This window comes from Staurois parvus, unplaced genomic scaffold (assembly GCF_062004578.1).
Source record: "Staurois parvus isolate SC_StPar_1 unplaced genomic scaffold, SC_StPar_1.0 ptg000282l, whole genome shotgun sequence".
NCBI classification, from domain to species: domain Eukaryota; kingdom Metazoa; phylum Chordata; class Amphibia; order Anura; family Ranidae; genus Staurois; species Staurois parvus.
The window spans coordinates 8,760,767-8,780,949 of NW_028318078.1; the positions used below are offsets into that span (position 1 = coordinate 8,760,767).

The 20,183-nt window shown below is 39.4% G+C and overlaps 1 protein-coding gene across 5 annotated transcripts in view; it reads left to right on the forward strand.

The window, feature by feature from the left end:
• GLT8D1 (glycosyltransferase 8 domain containing 1) overlaps nucleotides 1-18,292 on the forward strand; it is a 43,743-nt gene extending 25,451 nt beyond the window's left edge. For all 5 annotated transcript variants that reach the window (XM_089681911.1, XM_089681909.1, XM_089681910.1 and 2 more), the window contains 3 exons: nucleotides 9,867-10,033; nucleotides 11,949-12,061; nucleotides 17,188-18,292. In XM_089681911.1, the coding sequence (XP_089538037.1) occupies nucleotides 9,867-10,033; nucleotides 11,949-12,061; nucleotides 17,188-17,378 (471 nt within the window). In that variant the 3' untranslated portion in view covers nucleotides 17,379-18,292. The remainder of the gene's footprint in view (nucleotides 1-9,866; nucleotides 10,034-11,948; nucleotides 12,062-17,187) is intronic.
• The last annotated feature ends 1,891 nt before the right edge of the window (nucleotides 18,293-20,183 follow it).

The following is a 20,183-nucleotide window of genomic DNA, read 5'->3' on the forward strand; positions in this document are numbered from 1 at the left end:
TATATTTCACATATATACAAAATTGTAGACCTGCACCAGGCTGGGAAGACTGAATCTGCAATAGGCAAGCAGCTTGGTGTGAACAAATCAACTGTAGGAGCAATAATTAGAAAATGGAAGCCATACAAGACCACTGTTAATTTCCCTCGATCTGGGGCTCCACGCAAGATCTCACCCCGTGAGGTCAAAATGATCACAGGAACGGTGAGCAAAGTCCCAGGACCACACGGGGGTCCTAGTGAATGACCTGCAGAGAGCTGGGACCAACGTAACAAAGGCTACCATCAGTAACGCACTATGCGGCCAGGGACTCAGATCCTGCAGTGCCAGATGTGTCCCCCTACTTAAGCCAGTAGATGTCCGGGCCCGTCTGAAGTTTGCTAGAGAGCATTTGGATGATCCAGAAGAGGATTGGGAGAATGTCATAAGGTCAGATGAAACCAAAATAGAACTGTTTGGTAGAAACACAACTTGTTGTGTTTGGAGGAGAGAGAATGCTGAGTTGCATCCAAAGAACACCATACCTACTGTGAAGCATGGGGGTGGCAACATCATGCTTTGGCGCTGTTTCTCCGCAAAGGGACCAGGACGATTGATCCATGTACAGGACAGAATGAATTGGGACATGTATCGCAAGATTTTGAGTGCAAACCTCCTTCCATCAGCAAGGGCATTGAAGATGAAACGTGGCTGGGTCTTCCAACATGACAATGATCCCAAACATACCGCCCGGGCAACGAAGGAGTGGCTTTGTGAGAAACATTTCAAGGTCCTGGAGTGGCCTAGCCAGTCTCCAGATCTCAACCCCATAGAAAACCTTTGGAGGGAGTTGAAAGTCTGTGCTGCCCAGCGACAGCCCCAAAACATCACTGCTCTAGAGGAGATCTGCATGGAGGAATGGGCCAACATGCCAGCAACAGTGTGTGCCAATCTTGTGAAGACTTACAGGAAACGTTTGACTTCTATCATTGCCAGCAAAGGATATATAACAAAGTATTGAGATGAACTTTTGATATTGACCAAATACTTATTTTCCACCATAATTTGCAAATAAATTCTTTCCAAATCAGCCAATGTGATTGTCTGGATTTTTTTTCTCATTTTGTCTCTCATAGTTGAGGTCTACCTATGATGCCAATTACAGGCCTCTCTCATCTTTTTAAGTGGGAGAACTTGCATAATTGGTGGCTGACTAAATACTTTTTTGCCCCACTGTATAATGTCGTAGGAAAGCAACAGTTAGCTGCTGAAATCAGGATGTCAGAGTGGGCAAATGAAAGGTAGAAAGATCCCATGGTTCCCAAACAGCTTCAAATAGAGGGATAAGGTTATCATGTAGAGCAGTCAAATATTCCATTCTTCTAACCTCACCAATGATTTTTATCAGTTCCAACTGGGAGGGAGGTGTAGTGGATAACCAATGCATGGGTATGGTTCTCCTGGCCGCTGTTAAGACATGAGAGGACAATTTCTGGGCTTGCTTGGAAAGGCCTGTAAAGGGTAGGCCTAGTAAAAAATGGAGAGGGTCAAATGGAATGGATACCTTCAAAAGAAGTCATAAAAGATTTAGAACTTCCCTCCAAAAAGGTGTAATGTGTTTGGATAGCCAGAAAATGTGAAAGAGAGATCCAGTTCCTTTACCACATCGCCAGCAGACAGGAGAAACATGTGGGTTGCAAGCATGAAGGACCTCTGGGGTTTTATATCAAAACATTAAAACTTTATAGGTATTTTCCCGATACACCACACATATAGAAGATGTGGAGGTGCCCTCCCAAATCTTCAAATCCAGAGGGACAGTACACTGGAGGGCTTGGGACCATTTCCTCATATAAAGATGTAGGTCTACAGTCAGGGGGGAAGTGTCTTGTGGTAATTTATAAATGGAGGAGATTAGGCCCCGTTGATAGGGACCTTGAGTGCAGATGCATTCAAAATGAGTAAGCTTCTCTAGAGTTAAGGAAGGGATCCTGGAGGAAAAAAATTGTCGTATCTGTAAGTAAACATAGTGTTGTTGAGGGGATAGCAGTTTGCAACTCGGCAAAGGATTTAAGCTTCTGAGACACTGGATTTATCAAATGTCTTAACTGAAATAGGTTCACTTTAGCCCAGGGCTGATATGACCTGGGGTTAAACTATCCGGAAGATTTGGGTTAAATGTAATGTTAGTCAAAGGTGAGCAAGGTGAGGACAGAGAGAATTTACTTCCACAACGCCTCCATATTAACAACGTAAATTGCATTGGTGCAAGCAGTTGATGTTTATGAAGGGAAATTTCAGTGGGAGTCATGGGCCTAAGTAGGGAACCAGGGATGTGTTGGGTGTACCTGTAACCATTGAATCTCAGACCATTTATTGGGGGGGTTGTTGGGAAGACCAAGAGACAACAGAGCAGAGATGTGTAGCCAAATAGTACTTCACAAGGTCTGAGGCCCCCTTTAGATCGTAAAGAAAATAAGACTAAATATGCAATTCGGTGACATTTGTTATGCCAGATAAATTGGAGGAAAGATTTCTGGAGAGAGCGAAGCATGGACATGGGGATAGGTACTGGGAGTGTCTCAAATAAGCACAGTAGTTTGGGTAATATGGCCATTTTAAGTACATTGATCCTTCCCAGAAAGGAAATATTGAATAGATCCCAAGTTTGCACAGATTGGGTGATGGTTTGAAACGGGTGGGATATTAGCTTTATTGAGGGAGTGGTACGAGGAGGTAAGGTTAATACCTAGGTATCTCAGGGAATGGGAACACCTGTAGTAGGGATAATTTGACTTAAGAGAGGACAGAATGGTGGGGGGGATATGAAGTGGTAACTCTTCTGTTTTGGAAATGTTAATCTTATAACTGGATAAGGCACCAAAGAGTTGAAGAGTACTATGGAGAACTGGAAGAGTGTTATGAGGGTCTGTCAGGGTTTGAAATATATTGTCCGCAAATAAGGAAAGTTTGAATTCACGGTTGTGGGTATATACTCCATGAATATCCTGGTTGGATCTGATGGCCATTGCCAGGGCTTCTAAGCCGATGATTAATAAAGAGGAGAGAGGGCATCCCTCGCGTCTACCATTGGTCATCTGAAATGTGGAAGATAAATAAGAAGCCAATTTGATCAGGGAAAAAGGGTAGAGTAAAGGGATTGCAAAGCTTTTACAAATGGGACACAGAATTCAAACTTCTCCAAGGTGTGAAACATATAAGGCCAACCTAATCTATCAAACGCCTTTTGGGCATACAGGCTTAACAGGAGAGTGGGAGTTGGAGACTTGTTTATAAGGTCAATCAAATCTATGGTTTTCCTAGTGTTATCTCCTGCTTGTCTGGCCGGGACAAAACCCACTTGGTTCCTATGTATAAGTTTGGGGATGAATTTGGTTACCCTATTGGCCAATATTTTCGTGAATATTTTGTAATTGGAGTTCAGCAAGGCTATAGGAAGATAATTATCCGGGAGAGAGTGGTCCTTGCCTGGCTTTGGCATTACAGTAATATTCAAGTGCATAAAGTCATTATGTGGGCAGACCCCTCCCAGGAGAGAATGAAACAAATCAAGTAAGTGGGGGATAAAATACCGACAAAGGATTTATAATATGAGTAGGGAAAACCATCTGGTCCTGAGGATTTATGTGAGGGTAGGTTCTTAACATCTAATCTTCCATAGAGATATCTGCATTAAAGAACTGATGTCAGAGGTTGATAAAGGTGGCAAATGTAGTGAATGGGACTGCATGCCATGCATCCCAGGAGGGCATCGTGTTGGAATGCCAGATGTTGGTAGGTGGGCCAAGCTTTTTAACCACTTGCCCTCCAGAAGATTTATCCCCCTTTATGACCAGGCCATTTTTTGCAGTTCGGCACTGCGCTATTTCAACTGGTAATTGTGCGGTCATGCTATGCTATACCCAAACGAAATTTATGTCCTTTTTTTCACACAAATAGAGCTTTCTTTTGGTAGTATTTGATCACCTCTGTGGTTTTTACTTTTTGCGCTATACACAAAGACTGAAAATTTTGGGGAAAAAAACAAACATATTTTTCACTTTTGGTTATAAAAAAAAATCCCATAAACTCAAAGTTAGTCATAAATTTCGGCCAAAATGTATTCTGTTACATGTCTTTGGTTAAAAAAAAAATCTCAGCACATGTATATTAATTGGTTTGTGTAAAAGTTATAGCATCTACAAACTATGGTATATATTGGAATTTACAAAGCTTTTACTTTCTGACTGCCTATCACATTTCTTGAGGTGCTAAAATGCCAGGGCAGTACAACCCCCCCTTCCCCTCAAATGACCCCTTTTTGTAAAGTAGACACCCCAAGGATTTTGCAGAGAGGCATGATGAGTCCATGGAACATTTTATTTTTTGCCACAAATTTTTTTAATATGACCATTTTTTAAATTTTATTTTTTACACAAAGTTGTCATTTTAATGATATATTGCTCATGCATGCTATGGCTATATGGGGAAAAACACCCCAAAACACATTCTTCTACTTCTCCCGAGTATGGGGATACCACATGTGAGAGACCTGTTTGGCAGCTTAGCTACATACAGGCCCCCAAATTCCAATGACCACCTCCAGGCTTTCAAAGATATTTCCTTATATCACTTCCCCAGTACCAAACACAGTTTTGAAGGCTCTAAAATGCCAGGATAGTACAAACACCCCCCCAATGACGCCTTTTTAGGAAGTAGACACCCCAAGGGATTTTATAAGAGGCATGGTGAGTATTTTACAGATCTCACTTTTGTCACAGGGTTTTGAAAAAGAATAAAAAGAAAAACACATTTTTGTTCCAAAAAGGGGTCATGTGGCAGGGTTTCTTCTACTATCCTCGCATTTCAGGGCCAGCATTAGAAGCTCATGCCACACTCTTGAAGACCAAGCCTTTTCTGACACTTTTTGTTCACATGAAAAAACTGTTTTTTTGCTAGAAAATTACTTTGAACCCCCAAACATTATATATTTTTTTAAAGCAGAGACTCTAGAGAATAAAACGGTCGGTGTTGAAATTTCTTACATCACACAGTATTTGCGCAGCGATTTTTCAAATGCAAATCCTTTGGGAAAACTATACTTTTTAGAATTTTAATGCACAAAAACACAATATATTGCCCAATTGTTTGATAAAGTATAAAGATGATGTTACACACGAGTAAATAGATACTAAACGTGACATGCTTTAAAATTGCGCATGCCCGTGCAATGGCAACAAAGTACATACATTTTTATTTTTCGATAGGCGACGCTTCAAAAGCCTTTACAGGTCACCAATTTATATTTACACAGGATGTCTAGTGCTAGCATTACTGCCCTCGATCTGACGTTCACGGGGATACCTCACATGCATGGTGCAACTGCTGTTTACATACCATCACGGGGTCAAACGCTTGCGCACGCAGGTGTGCACACGCAGTGGGGCCAGGATGCTTTTCTTTTTTTAAATCGCTTAAATATCCCCTTTGACTGCAATAGGCATTGACAGGTATTCTTTTTTGAGAAATCTGGTCTCTGATCAGTTCTATAGTCAGCCAGAGGATCTGCTGGCTGCATTCTCAGATTCCCCTGTGGGACAGGAGAGCCCAAGAAAACTGTGGAAGGCAGCAGAGGGGGGGGGGGGGGAAGTTGTCCCCTCCCGCTGCTCGTAAAAACAATTCAATAGCTAATTGGCCACTAGGATTGCTTTTAAATGAAGGCCAGCTGAAAAAAACGATACCAGGATGATGCCTGTAGCTGCAGGCATCATCCCGGTATAACCACTCAAAGTCCAGGGACTTACCAGCACATTGCTGGTCCATGTTGGGCATATATGTAACAGCAGAGAACATGGGCATACAATGAGTCGGGTCTGTGGACCAATATGACTGCAATTACATTCAACATGGGCATTACAAAAAAGAATGAAGTCCCAAAAAAGTTTTAAATTCAGAAACTGATTTCCATTGGAATTGTCTGGCAAGGGCTGAATTTGGGTGGGTGGCGATGTATTGTTGTGCTTATAAATTGCCTTGGCCCACAATCAATTAGTACAAATCTTCTGTGAAAACAGTGGAGGGGCTAAACGCTAATGCTTGCAGCGAATGGGGCTGATCCTGCTAACACTTTGTTTTTGTGGACACTATACAAAGGAGGCACTAGTATAGTTCTGTTCATGATCAATATATTGATTCATACAAACACTAAACTAGTAATGGCGGTGATCAGTGACCTATAGCGTAAGTGTGATAGTGTGCAGGAAATCTAACGCTAGCTGACCCTAGCTGGGAGGGGCACTTACTGACCCTATCTTATGTTGCTAGTGGCAGGAATACAGTGATCAGTGAAAAATTTTATATATACTGACACTGTACTAATGGCACTGGCTGGGTGACGGGGCAATCAAAGGGTTAATAGGGGCGATCAAGGGTTAAATGTTCTAATCTAACGTGTGTAACATGTAGTGCTTTTACTCGGTGCCGTGTTCTCTCTTCTCTGCCTGGACCAAGCGGGGGGCGCAAGTGCATTTACACCCCAAAAACAGGAAGCGATGCAAGATTACGTTGCTTTGCCAAGCGCTGCTGCTTGCCCACAAAGTGCGTGTAAGCGGTCGGTAAGTAGTTTAAAAAAAAAAAAAAAAAGACCCTTAAACATTTTATTTTTAATTTCTCAATATGGTATTTTTTATTTTATTTTTTGCCATAGTAACATTGTACTACTGGGGTGTAAGGTGATCAGGGTTTTTTTTCTTTTCTTACCCTTTGCTTTGTAGGAGAGATAGAGATCATTTCTCCTGCAATGCAAAGCTTGCTGTCATGAATCTAACTCATTCATGAACTGTCATCAATGAGTTAGGTTTTTGATAGTTCAAGATAGTGATCTGTGATTGGCTGGAGCTGGTCAAATGATACAGGGTGCTGTGATTGGCCCCCATGTATCATGTGACAGCTGTGGGCCAATCACAGCTCACTTGGAAGAGAAGCAGAGCTGTTGGTAATGAGATTGATGCATAACGGCTTTGCTTACATTATGATCATGTGATCGCATAGCAATCACATGATCACTGGGTCCCATTCACCAGGATCTTCATTCCCCTGTGTTGGGGGGGGGGGGGGGGGAGTGCGCAGCGCCCCCTTGTGTTAGTACAGACAGAGCGATGTACGTTGCTTTGCCTGCAGCTGCCGCCCGCCCGCAGTACATTCTGGGCAGTCGGGAAGCGGTTAGAGAAAGAAAAAAACAGTAAGTAAACAAATAAAACAAAAAAAACCTGTATCAGTGCTGTGGAGGGGGTGCTGGATAGAGAGGAGGAAAATGCCGCGGGAGTGTGAAGGTCCACTTTAAACCTTCAGCTTCTAATTTCCTGTTGTGGACTGACAACATAATGGAAGGAGATTTACTAAAACTGGAGCATTCAGAATCTCTTGCAGCTGTGCATAGTAACCAATCAACTTCTAACTTCAGCTTGTTCAATCAAAGTGATTCTAAAGGAAATTTATTTTTTTAAAATACCAAACTTGTAATACTTACCTGCTCTGTGCAATGATTTTGCACAGAGAAGCCCTGATCCTCTTCACTTTGTGTCCTCTGCCAGCAGTACTGGCTCCTCCCACCTGCCGAGTGCCCCTAATAGCAAACCTCTTGCTATGAGGTCACTGTGAGAAGATATTAGATAGATAAGCTAGGCAAACTGATATTAGTCCTTGAGATATGACCCTCAGAATACACGGAACACCTCTGGATTTCAGGCAGGATCAACTGGTATTTTTATGCTTATTAAACAAATATAACAAAAAGCCTCCAATTGTAATTCCGATTGAAAGAAAACAGATAACAGAAGTTCATTGTTAGAGTTTACATACACATTAACTGGTATGGAAGATAATTCTAATAATATCCTGCCAAAATAATCTAAAACTATTATCACCTTCATGCCGTTTACTTCAGATACACATTAAAGGCTGGGATGTAGATGTACATACAGTCATGGCCAAAAATATTGGCACCCCTGCATTTCTGTTAGATAATGCACCACTTCCCCCAGAAAATTGTTGCAGTTACAAATGATTAGGCATTTTCATGTTTGCATGGACTGCACGTACTTATTTATTATTGAGGACTTATTTTATAGCATCTTCTGCTTATTAATTTTTGTACATCTTTTGGGTAAAGGTGTTGATGGTGCTGTGGGGAATTGTGTTTATATAATTTTATTTAGAGAGTGGTTTTTGATTTTATTTTCATGGTTATTTTTTTTCTTTTCTATTGGTATGACACAAAAAGCCAAATCTGACACATTCCACGCAAATTCGCAAAAAATGGACTGGACAAATTATTGGCACGTTTTTAAAATTGTAAGAAATAATTGCATTCCAAGTTTCTGATGCTCCTGTAATTTTGTGATAAACTCACCTGTATCAACTAACTAGTGCTGACAATATAGAAATTGCACCTGCAATCAGTTAAAATGGTGAACAATTTACTCAACCTTTCTGTTTTATGTCTCTGTGCCACATGGAGCATGGAGAAGAAAAAGAGCAGCAGAGAATTGTCTGAGGATTTGAGAACAAAAGATGTGCAAAAGCATGGGCAATCTCAAGCTTACAAGTCCATCTCCAGAGATCTTAATGTTCCTGTGTCAACTGTGTGCAACATTGTCAAGAAGTTTAAAGAAAAAGAAAAACTGATCAAAGATTGCAACAAAGAATTGTTTGAATGGTGGGTAAAGAGCATTGATCAACTTCCAGACAAATTCAAGCAGACCTTCAAACACAGGGTACAACTGCGTCAGCTCACATTATACGTCACCATCTGAATGAAAAGGGACGCTATGGTAGGAGACCCAGGAGCACCCCACTGATGACACAGAAACATAAAAAAGCCAGACTGGAGTTTGCCAAAACTTACCTGAGGAAGCCAAAATCCTTTTGGGAGAATGTGCTGTGGACAGACAAAATAAAATTACAGCTTTTTGGTAAAGCCCATCATTCTACTGTTTTCAGAAAAAGCAATGAGGCCTTTAAAAAAAGAATATAGTCCCTACAGTCAAACATGGTGGAGGTTCACTGATGTTTTGGGGTTGCTTTGCTGCTTCAGGCACTGGATGTCTTGACCGTGTGCATGGCCATTATGAAATCTGAAGACTACCAAAGAATTCTGGGGTGCAATGTAGGACCCAGTGTCAGAAGGTTGAGTCTCCGTTGAGTCTCCGTCAGAGGTCATGGGTCTTACAGCAGGACTATGACCCAAAGCACATGTCAAAAAAACCCCAGAAATTGTTTCCGATAAAGAGCTGGAGAGTACTGAACTGGCCTGCAATGACTCCAGATCTCAGTCCCATAGAGCACCTGTGGAGAGATCTCAAAATAGAAGTTGGGAAAAGGAACCCTTCCAATCTGAGAGACCTGGATCAGTTGGTGAAAGAAGAGTGCTCCGAAATTCCAATTGAGAGGTGTAAGAAACTCATTGGTTACAGGAAGCGATTGATTAGTTATTTTTTCCAAGGGGTGTGCTAACAAATATTAAATTGGCAATAATTTTGTCCAGTCCATTTTTGGGGTTTTGTGTCAGATATGGCTTTTTATTTGTTCACTATTTTGTGCCATACCAAAACAAACAAAAGAAATAAACATGAGAATGCCTAAACATTTGTAATTGCAATTTGTAATTTTCTGGGGAAAATGGAGCATTATCTGACAAAAATGCAGGGGTGCCAATATTTTTTTGCCATGACTGTGCATATGAACTGCTCTTTCAAATGACTTGTATTTTTGCTTTAAGTGTATAATAATAATAATAATAATAATGCATGCACCAAAATTAGCGTATCAGACACAGATACTTGTTCTGTATGATTTATAGCCAATCATGTTCTTTTTTTTATTTCCAGTACAATTACATTGGATATTTTGATTACAAAAAAGAGACAATTCGTAAACTGGGAATGAAAGCCAATACTTGCTCATTTAATCCAGGTGTCTTTGTAGCCAATCTGACTGAGTGGAAGAGACAGAACATTACCAAGCAACTTGAAAAATGGATGCTATTGGATATGACGTGAGTATCTATACACTACCTATACATCCTATTACCCAAACTGAGTAGTACAACCACAGTAAGGAAGGCATATACAACTTCCTATACACAGAGAGCTGTAGTTGTCCACATGATGTTAGAAAAATGTTTGCTTACTGGTTTATAATATAGTTCTTCATATGTAACAACCAGCTGTGGTTGTCTAGGTCCCGAAGCGCAGAAGGGATCATTTTCAGCAGAAACATGGAAAGCTATTAGCTTTACTTCAGGTACACTCTGGTCGAACATGCTGACATACAGTAGTTTTGGATATGGAACTTCCAACCTGGAAGCGGTTTGTTTGCATCTTCTTTACTTGCACCAGTTGCTCTTGGTCACAATTTGAGGAAGATAAAGGAAAGACTATACAGATTGTAATGGGATAAATGAGCAGTTCATCTTTTGTATTCCATTTCACTCCCTCTAGTGGTAGCCAGGAACGGCTTTTGCAGGATGACACAAAAAAAAAAGATGTACACAATGGGGTAGATTGACTAAAACTAGTACACTCAGAATCGTGTTCAGCTGTGCATGGTATACAATCAACTTCTTACTTCAGCTTGTTCAGTTAAGCTTTGAAAAAAAACCTGGAAGTTGATTGGTTTCTATGCAGAGCTGCACCCCCAATGCCTACAGGTCCCCCCCGATGTCTGAAACACCAGTTTATTAGCAAAACGGGTACATCTTGCAATCTTTTTTTTTTTTTTTTTTTTTTCTGCTATTCTTTACTTTTATGAAGTTTTAGTAAAGAACTTTCAGCAAAAGGCAGAACTCCGAATTGCAGACACACTTGCATGAACACTTAGATATACAATACTCAAGCACAACATACTGTACATTGTGACAACCCTCTGAGTGATAGGGGTTTGTTAGGTTCTGCATTTACAGGAAAACATTCAAGATATCTTGTTTCTTGACTTGCCTACCAATAAAGGATGCCCAGATGGTCATTTTATACAGGTGAGTATGATGTGGTGTAGTGTGTGCCTAGTCAGTGACTAGAAGAATATTTGTCAGTTGTTGGGAGATTATTGATCATGGGAGCGTAGCAGGGAATTGAGAGGGTGAATAACATGAATGTAGGATAATTAACAACAGGAAAATGAAGTGGCTGAAGTTTAAAAAAAAAAAAGGTGGGGGGGTTAGAAGTCAACCGTGTTTCTTATGAATGCCACAGAATAGAACAAGAAAGAATAAGCATATGTATCGAAAGAATACATGATGAAGGTTAAGTGCCCTTTTGTGCACCAACATCCCACATCCCCTCAGTATACCATAACATTCAGATCCAACAATCATTGACTTCTGATGTGCTGGCTCCGCTGGGCTCTGGACTACTTCTGACATGGGATCAGCCATACTGTGCACATGTGGATCTTTAAGGAAAATGTAATTGAAGGTCCTGTCTTCCTTTAGCCCCACTAAGAGACAATTTTACTGTTGAAGTTGGTGGTAAAGAGCCATGCATTCACAATAGGGTGCCTTCCAGAGGTGAAAATTAGGACTTTGCCTTGTGTGGGCTGCAGCATAACAATGATCAATATGATCTGCAGTCTTGATACATAGGAAAGGTTATGAGGGAGTTAGAAAGCATTTTAAGCTGCAGGTGCATAAAAGTGTAGTTATCCTTTAAATATACATGGGGCACAGCCTACCTACAGTTCTTATTTTCTTTGTGATTTAAAGTACTAGAAACTATAAAGTACACCACTTTACATCAGGATGAGATGGGTTGATTATACTGTAGTAACTTCCAACCCTTCATTGCTTCCATATTACACTTATGTCCAGATTTTGTTTTAATCCTGCAGGAAGGTTGTGTTTTGTTAAACTGTCATTATGTATCAGAAATGTGTTGCTAAGTAAGACACTCATGTGAGTTTTTCCTGGCTTCTAGTGAAGAACTATATAGCAAGACCCTGGCTGGCAGCATTACTGCACCCCCACTCCTTATTGTCTTCTACAAGATGCACTCTAGCATTGATCCTATGTGGCACGTCAGGCACTTGGGTAAGGCGAATATCCGCGGGAAGATGAGATGTTTGATGAACTCTGTGCATTTGTAAATCATCTTTGGAGATAATTAAAAATGTAAACTTTGTTATTCCTTGCTGTGCTCCACCTGCCTTGGAGTCTCATTCTTCCTGTATTTCCCAGGAAGCGGGAGATCCCCTTATATTGGCTGCCACACTTCTAACAGTTGTGGCTGGAGTAGGTACTCCAATACTCATACAGGGCAGCTGGGGCAGAGGAGGTAGTGTTGGCATACTGGGCGGCAAGGGAGCCCTGAACAGGTAAGTAGCAGCTGGTGGGGCGACAAATGAACCTGTTAATTTGCCTTAAATGGGCAAAATATAGGTTTGATTTAAGTTGTGCGTTTTCCATGTAGTAGTTTCTGGCTCTATTCCTGTGCCCTATTAAATACTTGGGTGGGTTCTTGCAACTTTTGTTGGTGCTCCTCTTGCTTGTTCCATAATAAAAAGTGAATTGAAAAAAAAGTCTCCTCACAATAACTGCTGCAAAGTTCTAAGACTGGCCATAGATTATGCAGGTTTCTTTCCTTCATCCACGGGTGGAAGGGAAGAAAATTGCTCGCTTCTCCCATCAACATATTCGGTGTTCATGGGGGAATCCCTCTTGCTGCACTATTGTATACTGACAACAGCAGGCTTCCCAGTCGTCAGTACAATGATCACTGCCGGCGGTTATAGCCACGGACAGTGTTCATACGAAAAAACCCGACACGCTGGTTGTACTGAAATTAACCGATAGTACAACAAGCTTGGCAATAGATCGAAATTTGGCAGGTTCAGCAGGAATTTCGATCTATCTATGGGCAGCTTAAGCTATAAGAAGCATTTGGTGATTTAACACACCAGTAACTATAAATAAACAGAAATTACTTTAGGTAGACTGATCATTCATGAGGGACTGCAGTATTCCTGGCTACACACATTACAATATTACTGCAAAATCTTCTTTAGATTTACCAACAACTTGTTAGCACATCTTAATATAGATTACAAAGTCAGATTGTGAATATGATGTTTCTAGTTTTAGGATTAAATGGGACAAGGCTGAAGCTAATACAAAAGCTTTCTCTACAAACTGACTTCTTAGAAGAGGTAGTGGAGATGCATTTATCAAATTGCACATAAATTTCATAGGAATGTGACTAGCAGCTTAGTGTCTTGGAAAGCTTATGCTTTAGGACCTAATATTTAAAATGATGTAAATTCTTACCTGTGCATATTATGTAGGTATAAATTTGGGTCCTGGTAAGAAACTGCATAATACTAGGAATAGCCTATACTATAAATGTTAGCGAACACATATAACTTTTTTCATTATGCACATACCTGTAGATATATAATTCACCTTTACTATATTTTTTGGAATTATATTTAACCGGTTGACTACTGGGCACTTCTTTTGGTGGTATTTAATCACCACTGGGTGTTTTATTTTTTGCGCTATAAATAAGAAAAGAGCAAAAATTTTGAAAAAAAAGTCTCTTTGTTTCTATTATAAAATTTTGCAAACAGGTAATTTTTCTCCTTCACTGATGTGCGTTAATGAGGCTGCACTGATGAGCACTGATGGCTGGCACTGCTGGGCACAGGTGGGTAGCACTGATGATCAGTGCCGATCATTTCTCTGACAATTGCCGGTTATCGGCAGTACTTTGCTCATGCTGTGACAGCTGATCACTTGGTAAAAGGCCACTGTGATTGGCCGTTTACCATATCATGTGATCAGCCGTAGGACACAGCGATGACCGGCGGCGCTGGGGGTGCCAAACCTCCCCCTTGGAGATCGTCGGCATCACCGGGCGCCAGTGAGTAATCACCTACCTGGAAATGCGAAATCACTAATATATATGTGATTTTCCACACAGCTGTCGCCCTGTCACAGTATTTCTGCTATGGGGCGGAGCTGAAGCAATTAATGGTGATTGGAGGATTGGATTGCAGGTCATCTTGACCAATTTTTTAATATAATTATGATCTCAATAAAGCTTAATGGTTTGGTTAAACTGCAGTTGGTCCTCCTTTAAAGCCTCTTCAAGTGTGGACTCTCTTGGTCCCCCATATGTTTTTTTTTTTCTATATTTAAAACTAATTTCCCTTTAAAAATGATAGTTGCTTGGTGGTCTCTGACTTCAGTACTTTGTAAACTGCATTCTTGTTCTAGGTCAGTTACTCAAACTAAATCAGAACTCCTTGATTGGCATACCTGTTTTAGGTCTGTGTTGCAGAAAGTGGTAAAGCCATTAGATCAGCATGACAACCAGATAATTATAATTTTGTAGAAGGAGATGGCAAATCCATATTCTGTCAGTTCCGGTTTCATTTAAACTGAACCTGTGCCCAGACTAATGCACATTTAAAGTATTTATGTATTGTAAACAAGCAGCAAAAGCAATTTAAAACAACTTAATTCTTCTCTGTAGCTATAGGCATTTTGAAGAAGTGAATCTTTCACAACAGAAGCACTTAAATTTCAGCCCTGCCATAATGCTCCCATATTCTATGGGAATTGGTTTCTACAGATGCAGGAGTTATAGAATTGCAGAGGGAAATCTGAAGGCAGTAATTTTTTAGAGGTTTGACACTTGTTAGCATCGGTTACTACCTATCGTTTTCATTTTTAGTTTATTCTCTGTTCTACAAAATGTCTTACAATTTTTTTTTAACAAAAAACAAACAACAAGCATGTCTATACTTACCTGCTGTGTGCAGTGGTTTTGCACAGAGCAGCCCGTATCCTCCTCTTCTCGGATCCCCTGCCCCCTCCCTCCTGTTGGGTGCACCCACAGCAAGAAGCTTGCTATGAGGGCACCCTCTGCTCCTTGTATCAATTCACACATGGAGTTGTGGCTTGGTCCTGCCCCCTCTCTCTCATTGTCTCACTGGCTGTGATTGACAGCAGTGGGAGCCAGGCTCCTGCTTATGTCTCAGCCAATGAGGAGAAGGAGTCCCGAGATAACCAAGACCCCAGTGCACATCACTGGATTGAGAGGGGTCCTAGGTGAGTATTTGGGGGGGGGGGGGATGCTGCACAAGGAATGTTTTTTTTACGTTCATATATAGAATACATGAAGGTAAACAACCTTGAGCCTTTAGAACCACATTAAGGTGAAAAAAAAAACCTCATCCAAAAAAATTCTGTATTTGGAAAATATGCCATGCTAAATGCAATAAACTAATCTGGTCTAGTGCATAAAATCATGTACTGTATGTTCAAGTACCTATCATACATAACAAAGTGTAAAACATAAATAAAATAAATCCACAATTTGTTTATAAATCAGATACATAGTAACAAATCAACAAGTATTAACATAGAGAATCAAAACCTTGAAGGCCATATATTGTAAATAAAGAAGTGTCCATAAATTACATCTTACAATATCCTTACAATACCACTGCACAGAGCATTTAAGTTTGGCATCTTTAAAAAAAAAAAAAAAAAAACAGGTTTAAATCACTTTATGTGATGTTTTCCTGCAGTTATTAGATGAGCCTGATGGGTTTTTTAATACATGTGAATGTAACTTTTATCTTTATAATAAAGCTGTTGGATATTATGGAGAGTACTATAGCTTCCTTTCTATATAATGCTGGGAGATCTGTGTATCGAGTGAGCTGAACCTGTCTATTTGTATAGCCCTTCATGCTTTGCCTGACCTTTTGATATAAAGATCTGTTTAAGACGATGAGAGCATGCCCTACAGGGGAAGGTGGAGGTCACAATCTCTTTGGCACCACTGTATATCTAACTTAACCTCCCTGGAGGTATTCCCAAGTGTAGCTCCGGGTAAAATTTCAGTACCAAAAGCGGTAACCCTGAGCTACACTCGGGCTTACCATGCGGCGTTGCTCAGGGATTCCCTGCAGCGCTTACCTTGTCCTTCGCTCCCGCGATGTGTCCCCTACAGTGTCCCCAGCCATCTCCTCCGGCCGATGCCAGCATCCAGCTTCCGTGTTCCTGTCCCTGTGATGACAGGACGTACGGGCGCCGGAACCGGCGGCAAATTTGAACGTTTTAAAAAAATGTCATTTTTTTTTTTTAAAACGAATATTACATAGCAAAACATTGCTGTTTCAAAGCATTTCACATACATTTTGTCCCTACTGCTTTGTCCTGTGCCCTGCCTGCATTTTGACTGTTCTTTCTGCCTGGAAACTGGGAAAAGTCCATGGCGTTCAAAAAGCGTCCCTTTAGGTCAAAATCAGTTTTAGACCAGCTAGAGAACAGCGATAGTAAATTAGAACCACTTACAGAATTGAGTGATAATGATTCGTGGGGAAATTCATCATCAGACACTGAAAATAATTCTGCGACTTTGCTCAGTGATGTGCGAACTTGGCGCTATATTTCAAATTTCAGTGTTTTTGGTTTGATTATATTATTGAATTAAATTTTTTATTATTATATTATTTTTTATGATTATTAAATTATAATTTATGATTTCGTGTTTCAAGTTTTATCATATCCTGAATGTTTACTACTCTTGTTTGGACAGATTTCAGTGAGTTATTTCTAAAAATGACAGGCCTACAATAAAAAAACTATATATTTCCATGCAAAATAATGGTACCGCTTTCAGCACCAAAAATCTGAAATAATCATACCGCTAGGGAGGTTAACAAGAATATTAGAGGTTGTAATGTATGGACCCTGTCATTTGTTTACAATACTGTATATTGCCTTCAAAGTTTTGATTCCCTGTTTTCATGCTTGGTGATTTATTATTGTGTTTTGAGTTTTATATTCATGTGATACACAATTTGAGGATTTATTTTATGTAGTACGTATTTTTATTAATTATTGCATTTGATGATATATAATAGGTACTTGAATATACAGTATATGATTTGATGCACTAGATAGGATTGATTTATTTTGCATTTTTATCACAGCATATATTACAAATACACATATTCTCTGTTCTAATTAAAGTTTTGGGGCATTGTAGTGACTCCTAACTTTCTTTCAGCCTGCAGCTCTGGTAAAATCAATTTAAAAAGGGGCAACATTTATTGTCCTATCCAAATATGCTATGGCACAACTTTTTTCTTTTACTCTGAACAATTATTTAATCACTCACATATTTGTACTCCTTTGTACAGGTTCAAGTACTGGGAAGCGTTATTCTCTTCAGTTTGTGAATGCTGCCAGGCTTCTTCATTGGAATGGACATTTTAAACCATGGGGAAGAGCATCCTCATACTCTGAGATCTGGGATAATTGGTACGTTCCAGACCCTACTGGGAAGTTTCAGCTCATCAGGAGACACACAGATACTGATGAAAGGAAGTGAGGGGAGATGGCCCATCCAGAAATCACATGAACTCTTGTTACTGGACTTATTATTGAGCATTGAAAAAGCAGTATTTTCTCAGGAAATCAAAAACAAAAGCCATTTTCTCTTTTGTCTTTTTGAGATACACTACAGACTATATTCCATGTTATGTATATTAGTATTTGTTCTAAATATGCTATGAATCTATTTATCTGAATGATTTCAGTTTCAGCATCTAGTCATATTGGTGATCAAACACTCCAGAATAATTCCGTCCAGTACCAGTCTCATGGTTTGCCTAAAGGACACAGGTGTTATAATTTGTATTACAGCTATTCCAGTGAACTCATTTGTGTGTTCCAAGGCTGTGACCTTATGATGCTTTAAGAGGGGGAATTCATATTTTAGCCACTAAAAGGGGGGAAACAGAAAAAAAACACTGCCAGTATCCCTATCAGCTCAGCATTGCCAGGATTTAAAACATGGAATATGGTATTAGGGCAGGACATACTTTCTTGTAATATACTGTAAGATTATGCTTGCAGTACTTTAAGATGGTCAAAGCTATATTTTGTAGAGTCAGTGTATGTCTGAGTCAAATTTAAAATGATCATATTGTCATTTCACTTCATAAGTGCGAGCAAAGCATTCTTCAAATTGTTGGTCAGGTGCTCTGTACTGGGTGTCCTGCTTAGATAAAATGTCACTCTCTGTGAACTGTACTGTTTTATGTCTCTATACTACTGTGTTGATAGCATCCCAGTGTTTACAGGGGTTTCACTGCTCCACATAGTAGTGTGGAACCCACTTTCTTCCCTAGCAGAGGCCAGGCATGCGGTAGGCACCCTACCACTTTGACTGCTCTACCGTGGTAGCATTCTGATTCATACACTGTGGCTAATTTCTGATATTAATAAATCCAAGACTCCCTACATACTTTTGCATAACTGCCAGTTGTGAGAGAATTAATAGGATTTGTGCCTGGATGCTGATGCTATGGCCTAATTCACACAGGCTTTGGCACCCAAACTCCGTACATGAGGCAATTGATTTTGCGACTGCATCTACCCCAAGCTACGTGCAGGCAGCCTATGGCTCCCCATATGGAAGAAAAATATATTTGAAAAGTCTTCCCAAATATATTGACATATATTTGAAATGCTACAATTTTGGCCATATTTATACTGCATGTTGAAATGTATTTTTATTACACAATATATGAAAAATATTTTTAAAAATAATTTCAAATATACTGTTTGTCTTTAAAAATACAAATCTACATTTTTGGAATGCATTTACAAATATATATAAAAATATATGTTAAAATTACTTTTTTTTTTTTTTTTTTTTTTTTTATATGTTAAAAAAAATCTGAAGAATATATTTAAAAAATATATATTTTTAAAAATATATTTTTTAAAATATATTCTTCAGATTTTTTTAACATATAAAAAAATCATTTTAACATATATTTGTAAATGCATTCCAAAAATGTAGATTTGTATTTTTAAAGACATACAGTACATTTGAAATGTATTTAAATATATTTTTCATATATTTTGTAATAAAACTGCATTTCAATATGGTGTGTGTGTGCGCGCGCATATCATTTATATTTTGAATATGGCCGATATTGTAGCATTTCAAATGTATGGCAATATATTGGGAACAATATTTTTTAAATATATTTTTCTTCCATGTGGGTGTGAATGCAGACTCCGAGGCCTTGACAGGCATGTAAAACCAGGTGTGCTGCATGGACGCAGACAGTGTGTGTTCTGGGCCACATAACCGCTCCTGCACACTTCACATTTTGACATGCTGCTGTGTCCATGCCACACACACAACCTTTGCAAGAAATTGTTTGGGAGTACATGAACCAGGCCCATCACCTGCACAGCAAAATATGACATTTTATGAGCTACACTAATAACTGAAATTACACCTATTCACATGTCTTATTCAGTAAGGCAATGCAAAGAGCAGTGAGCCCTCATACCCAATCGGATTTTGATTTCTCTATTGTTAGAATTGTTCTTACAATAGAGCACTATCCTTGCTGAAAGTTCATACTATGCTGACTAGCTACATTTATGGCCACAAAACATCTCCTTTTACTGTGGGCGGGCAATGGTTCCCCTTTAATAGTGCACAGATAGTTGGATCATGTATATGCATGGTATAGGTTTGTGAAGCAGTGTTACAAGCTTTTTGTCATTTATATCTGGATTTGCTGCTAGTATGAGTTATGCAACAATGAGTCAAGCGGTGAGTAGTTTTCTTGTTTTGTAAGACTGCTATTTGTTTACAGTGTTTTAAACCACTTTTTAGCTGGATTTGTTGCCTTGGAAATTACTGTCTGAAAGAATTTTCTGTTTTCTGACATCTGTTGCACGCTGTTTACTACTTTAAGAAGCAGAACCTGGCAGTTTTGGATAGAGTACAAAATTGTTCAAATCCCTATCAGTTTTTTTTTTTGTCTTTTTATGTCCTGCTGGAGAGAATTCCATCCACTTACTGCCTTGAAGACCAAACAAAACAGAAGTAAAGGGAATTTTTTTCTTAGATAGATGTCAGCAGAAATTGACCTAAATGGAAGATTTACTCTGGCTCTTGCTCTCTAAAATTAAAGTGGTTGTAAAGTCACATATATAATTTACTATTATCCCCTCTGTTTTAGGAACATATCAAGTACAGTTTTTTTTTTTTTTTTTAATTAGAATCCTAAATACCTTCTTTGCACAGTGCTGCTCTCCTTCCTGATCTAAGGGAGTACACTTGGAGGGGCTGAGGAGATTTCCTTCTAACAATGCAAGCTAGTAG